This window comes from Marmota marmota, unplaced genomic scaffold, assembly GCF_001458135.2.
Source record: "Marmota marmota marmota unplaced genomic scaffold, marMar, whole genome shotgun sequence".
In the NCBI taxonomy this organism is placed as follows: domain Eukaryota; kingdom Metazoa; phylum Chordata; class Mammalia; order Rodentia; family Sciuridae; genus Marmota; species Marmota marmota.
Window position 1 is genome coordinate 10,194,601 of NW_025999941.1, and position 6,422 is coordinate 10,201,022.

The 6,422-nt window shown below is 51.2% G+C and overlaps 1 protein-coding gene across 5 annotated transcripts in view; it reads left to right on the plus strand.

Annotated features, from left to right (window-relative positions):
- The first annotated feature begins 625 nt into the window (after positions 1-625).
- The window catches only part of Tkt (transketolase), a 21,978-nt gene continuing 16,181 nt past the window's right edge, over positions 626-6,422 (plus strand). Inside the window, exons 1-4 of one of the 5 annotated variants that reach the window (XM_048801134.1) lie at positions 626-643; positions 2,900-3,017; positions 3,940-4,053; positions 4,954-5,051. In XM_048801134.1, coding sequence (XP_048657091.1) covers positions 2,934-3,017; positions 3,940-4,053; positions 4,954-5,051 — 296 coding nt within the window. In that variant the 5' untranslated portion in view covers positions 626-643; positions 2,900-2,933. Of the gene's footprint in view, positions 644-1,195; positions 1,214-1,560; positions 1,579-2,293; positions 2,312-2,861; positions 3,018-3,939; positions 4,054-4,953; positions 5,052-6,422 lie in introns of those variants that run through there. The other 4 variants (XM_048801136.1, XM_015494429.2, XM_048801135.1 and 1 more) reach the window with 4 other exon arrangements.

Here is a 6,422-nt window from a genome sequence, read left to right on the forward strand (position 1 = left end):
ATGTCCACACCCCTTCATAGAACTAATTGAGATTGGAAGGTACTACTCAGGCCAGGATAGGATTTGCCAACAGTCAGGTCTGCTGGTAATCCCCACGTAGCACAGAAAGGTGGACACTAGAGTAAGACCCTGTATCCTCTCTGGTTCTAGCCAGTTTGTGTCCTGAGGCCACTGATTCCTATGCTTTGGGCCCTTAATAGCCCTTTAGTGGTTGAGCTTAAAAGTAGCTGTGTCTCCTGAGTGTTCAGCATTTTACAATTTACAGAACCCTATCTCAGTAGAACCCTATTTCAGTCCTTGACCTTTGCCTTCCTTCTTGCCTCCAGTGACTGGGGTTGGGTCACATCACAGCTTGTAGATGAGAAACTAGAAGAACCTAGCTGCTGATGGTGGCTAGTGGTAACCTGGACGCTTTGCGAGTATTCTCTCACTTGTGCCCTAGGTACCCCTTCACAGCATCTACATTTGCAAGTGAGGAAGCTGAGCCCTGGGGACATGACATGAGCAAGTCATGCAGCTCAAGTGGCACAGACCATATCTCCACCCTATGACACTTTGCTGAGGAAGAACCTTGAAAACTCTGGGGAGGAGCAGAGAGGATGCCTCTTTTCTAGGGATCTTTTCTTCTGTGTGTGTTTACTTGGTGGGTGCAAAGAATGCCAGCAGTTGGCCAAACATGGGCTTTGGAGGGAATGAAATATTGCAGGCTTGCCCCTCCAGGGCTTAGCAAGGAGGGTTTAAAACGACCTGCACATTCTACTTTCCAATGAACAGTATCTCTTCGTGGGCAGCTACATGTGTTGGTTAGCTTTCTGTCGCTGTGACAAAATACTAGAGATAAACAATCTAAAAGACAGAAGATTTATTTTGGTATAGCTTCGGTTCATGGTCACTTGGCCCCATCACTTTGGACCTGTGGCAAGGTAGAACATCATGGCAGCCAGGAAGCAGAGAGGGTGGGAGCGTTGGGGAGGGGAAAAAGCCAAGGTCCCAATATCCCCTTCCAGGGCATGCGCTCAGCGACCTACTTCCTCCAACTCTGTAGGCCCCACCTCTGAAAGTTCCACCTCCTCCCAGTAGCACTATCCTCTGGGGACCAAGCTTTCAACACATGAGCTTCTGGGGAACATTTACGAGCCAAACCATAATACCAACTTCCTCCTTCCATATCCCCTCTGTCTGAGTCTGGGCATTCCTCTGCCACATGCCAAAGGTACTTGTGTCCTGCCAGAGCCATGTGGAATGTCACCCTGGGGTCAAGAGGAGGACGGGCGGGTGAAACCCCTACTCCTGACTTCCTTCTTTGGCCCAGGACTCACATGCTTCCTTCCCCATTATGGCTTTATCATAAGGGGGCCGTGGCTTTCCCAGTGGGGCTCCTCTAGGGTGGAGGGGGGAAGGGGAGGAGGCTGCCTGAGCCTGTGTAGACTGGGGAGTGAGTTCTCCAGCTGAAATTGGCACTGGGAGCCAGGGATTAGGGTCCCTGCCAGGAAGAAAAGCGTTCCTTATTTACATGTCCTCACCTCCCTCTTTCAGGTGTAGTGTGTTTTCCCCCCTGACCGGGAGTTCATAGAAATGGTTAAGTATAAGATGATTGTGTGCCGAGATGTGGGTACTAAACCAGCATGGATAGTTCTCCAGATTCCTCTACTAACCTGTCTGTGCTGGGAGTGACTCACCCCTAACCTGGTAGGGGTCCGCTGCAGGGGAGGAGGGAGGCTGGTGTGAGCCCCAGATGTCGCATGTGCTCTTGGGTTTGGCATTAGGCATGTTGTAATTGTGAAGTGCCCCCGAGAGCAGTATCAGAGGCTGGGCTGAGCTGCATGTGGGGGGAAGGCCGGGAGACATGTGCCTCGAGTCTGACGTCTTAAAAAAGAACTGGACCAGAGGGCGCCAGGGCTAGCCAGGAATTGCAGCAGCCCAAGCAGGAACCCCAGTCTCTACCCCTCTTCATCAAGTGGGTCCTGCCTACCTAGGCTGTAATCCTTGCACTTTCTAGTGTTAATTCCTTTGTTCAGGAGCCCAGGGCTAGAAGTGTGGGTTCTTGCTTTTGTAGATCCCACCTCAGTTCTTGTCCACAGGCAGAAGGGATTTTTATTTATTAAGATTGTAGCCTTTGTAGGAGATGAGATTGTATGTTTTGCTTTTAAAGTTCTGCATGAAAATATAGTTGCAAGTGTTATACCATCCCTCAAAATGCCCATCTAAGAAGCTGTCAAGAAGCCCAGCCATCCGATTGGAAAGCCAAAAGCCTGATTTTTCAGGCTTCCAAACCTGTGTGTTGAGGCTGCCAGAGGTTTGTGGTAACTTGGTGAGCCTTCCTAAACCCAGCCCCATGACCCCAGGGAACCAGTACCCTGAGCAGGTCAGGGTGCCCCTCACAAGTGGGCATACCCTGACAATCCCATTGGGACGTGGCTCTTTGATCAGTTATAGAGGTGCTGTCACTCCTCAGCTGAGTCCTGGACTCCTAGGAGCCCACGGGGGGGGGCGGGGGACTGGCCCTTCCCAACACTAATTGCTCCCCAGTCCCTGTCCTGCCCCATAAGGTACTATGCTGGCTTCGGGCCAGGTCTGTTCTGCCTGATCTTTCTTGGGCCCCTTCTTCCTACTGATGTGAGCCCAGCCCCAGAGTTTTTCAGGTGCCATGACTGAGGGCCTGGCCTGGTGCCCTTGGGAAAGTATGGCAATACCTGGCGTCACTGGCTGGCCCCACTCCCGAGCAACCAGCAGTGGTAGCCTTTCACCCTGTGCCACCCTTCCAAGGAATGGGGGCATGTGGCTCTCTGATAAGTGAAGCGGATGAGACCCTCCTTGGGACATGTATCCCCTTGGTCAATGCTGTAGTTCACCGGCTGGGGCCATGATACACATGTCTGTCTTCTCTCCTGGGCCACAGCCACCCCACATCATGCTGCAGCGCCGCTGAGATAATGGCTGTCCTCTTCTTCCATACCATGCGCTACAAGTCTCAGGATCCTCGGAACCCTCACAATGATCGCTTTGTGCTTTCCAAGGTAAGAGTCCAGCTGGCCAGGTGTGGTGGCGCACACCTATAATCCCAACGGTTTGGGAGGCTGAGGCAGGAGGATCACAAGTTCAAAGCCAGCCTCAGCAACTGAGCGAGGCCCTAGGCAACTAAGTCCTCTCTCAATATCTTGCTCTGTGCTAACTCAGCTGATAAACTTTCTGAGCTAAGGAACATGTGACTAAATTAACAGGTCACCCTTCCAGGGCTCCCCCAACCCCTACATTAACAAGGCTCTAACTCAAAGGAATGGGGTGGGCGTCCATGGTAACCATGTCCTGCTGGATGTCCTGCTCAATCTGGGAGTAACAGGCAGGACTTGAATCCAGGTCTGGGGTTATTTGGTGATTTTCTGCCTGAGTCTTTTTTACATTGTGCCAGCTCTCTGAAGGGCCACACTTGCTCCCCCCGCCAAGACTCCTGCTGTACAGTAGCAGGGTTTTGGATGGGGGCACCCTGCCTTGCCTCTTCTGGGTGAGAGTCACAGCCACGAACCATACCCCGATTGCTCAAAATCCACCTGTCCTCAGGCCTGGCTCAGCAGCCTCTGGTCTCTCCGGGCAGGCTTTAGAGCTTAGAAGTCTGTCCAAGTCTGTTTCATGCCAGAAACCAAGGATTAGGGCAGCCGGCTGCCTGTTGGGGTTTTGGCCTCATCCAGCTGCCCAGCTGCACCCCCCCTGCACCTGTCTTAATGCGTGCCCGGCCTTGGCTGTGGGAATTTTGGGCTGGAAACCAAGGGACTGGAGAGGGATGAAATGGGAGACACGGCCTTCACTTGTTTCTTTCCTTGAAACAGATACCCCAGCCGGCCAGCTCCGCCAGGCCCTGGGGTTCATGTGCAGTGGGAACAGCCCCATGTGCCAGCTCTCCATCTGACACCCCCCCCCCATCTACTGTCCATCTTCTGGCAGGGCCATGCAGCTCCCATCCTGTATGCAGTCTGGGCCGAAGCTGGTTTCCTGCCTGAGGCCGAGCTCCTGAACCTGAGGAAGATCAGCTCTGACTTGGACGGGCATCCTGTCCCGGTACGTGTACCCGCCAGGAGCTTCCCAGGTCTCTGCCTCCACCTTTTCTCTTTCCCAGGCACAAGGGAGCAGGGCAGGGGCCCACGGAGACACGGAAGGTATTAAGGCAAAGGATAGGGATGAGATGAGGAAGGAGGGATGGGAGGGATGTAGGCTTTGGGGTGGGGGGCATGTTGTATTCACCCCATGCGGTGCAAAAGGGCAAGTTCTTTTTTTTTAATTTGTTCTTTTTAGTTATACATGACAGTAGAATGTATATTGACGTATACATATATGAGGTATAACTTGGGCGAGTCTTTGAGGCCCAGCCAGCAATGTTATGGGGTCAGCTTCAAGGAGTGCTTTTCCCCAAGCTTCTCTTCCCTACTGCCCACCCCTTTCCCAACTGTAGACCAGATAGATACAGCTTGGGAAGAAAGTTTCACTAGTAAGAAGGTAGCAGCAGGATACTGGTGACACCCCAGGGAAGGAACCTAGCTTGTTCCTCAGGATGCCAACTGGCATCCCTACAAATACTGGAGCTCACCAATTATCACAGAAACTGTCACTTTGGCCTGGAAACTAGAGCCCAGCGTTATACCTATTTTGCCACAAATTCCCTAGCTGCTTTATAAGGTGGGCTCTGTTTATAGAGGGTTAGTCCCCATCCTGAGGTCCCACAGCTCATTAGAGGACAGAACTAGGAATTGAACCCACACCCACAATTACTTTGGTATGAGAATAAGAAGTCACATTGTGGAGAAAGGCCTCCTGCTAGAGAGATGAGTTCACCAGGTCTGGATGGGGGTGTAGCTACCCTGGCTCCAATGGCTGGTGAAAAACTGGGATACTGGAGGGTTAGTTAAAAATGTGCTGCTCTCTGCTTTCCACGTGAGTAACTGTGGTTCTCTGTTATGACAGAAACAAGCGTTCACCGACGTGGCCACTGGCTCCCTGGGCCAGGGCCTTGGGGCTGCTTGTGGAATGGCCTATACAGGCAAATACTTTGACAAAGCCAGGTAACACCCCTACTCACTATCCTGCCCTCAATAGTTATCGGAGTGGTCTTTAGTGGACCAGCTTTAACGACCCCCCCCCACCCAGCACTGCCTCTTGCCTGGCTGGGCTGAGTATGTGAACCCTTCTGCCCTTACAAAGACCCAGTGGGGAATGGGTACCACGGCCAGCCCTTTTCAAATGGAGCAAAGGGACCTGCCCAGAGCCCCTCAGTAGTAACTGGCAGGCCAGGTATGTGCCAGGGTACACGGTCCTATCCCATCCTTTGCGCCCCGGGTGCTTTAGCTGAGGAGTCCCAGTGTTGCCCTTAAATCCAGTGCCTGGAAGTCTCAGAAGGACTCATTCCCCCACCCCCATGTCTGATCAGTCACCAAGAGCCTAGGCCTGGGCTACTTTCTTTTGTCTTGGAAAGGGTTGGGTTGTGTGTTCTGGCGCTTGAGCCTCCTCTTATTAGCCAGAGAAGAAACAGACATTTAAGAGATTGGACCTGTGAGGGTGGGTGAGCAGCCTGGCTGGGTATTTTTTGCTATTTTAGTTGGTTTGTATAGAACCCCCATAATCTGTCCCCCAGATAGACAGCAGTCATAAGGTTATCTGCTCTGGCCAGATTTGGCCTGGTGGGCAGGGCTTGCGAGCTGTTAAGAATAACCACTCGCAGGCTCAGTTGGCAGAGTGCCTGCCTGGCATGCACAAGGCCCTGGGTTCAATCCCCAGCATCACCCAAAAAAAAAAAAACAAAAACAATGCCTAGCTCTTCACAGATAACATTGTGTGAAAACACTCATGAGAAATGATTCCGTCTTTTTTTTTTTTTTAACTTTCAGACAGGATTTCACTAAGTTGCCCAGGCTAGCCTCAAAACTTACAATCCTCCTGCTTCAGCCTCCCAAATAGCTAGCATTGATTATAGGTATGAAGCACCATACCTGGCAAAGATTCAATCTTAAAAAGCAGAATATAATTTAAATATATATGAAGATTGCTAGCTTGCTAGCTTCTAAGTTTATTTTTTACAATAACATGGAGGAAACCTAGCAATATATTGTTAGATTTAAACTGGGGAAGAGGGCTAATAATAAGAAAAATGTCCATTTCTTTTTTATATTGTTCTATATACCTTTCAAATGAGATGGCAGGTAGGAACAGTGCTCCGGATGCCTGGCCCAGGCTGATAATTTCTTGGTGACCTGGCCCCTTTCCCCAGGTAGTCTGAGGGACTAGGCTTTAGCCAACCTTGGCCCCAAGCCACCCTGGCCTCTGGGAACCCAGCTAAACCCCTTCTCCCTACACTGACTTGCTCTATTATGTGAGGGTCAGGAAATGATCCTTCATAGGGAATTATTTCAAGCAACTGTAGGGAATAATTAACTCAC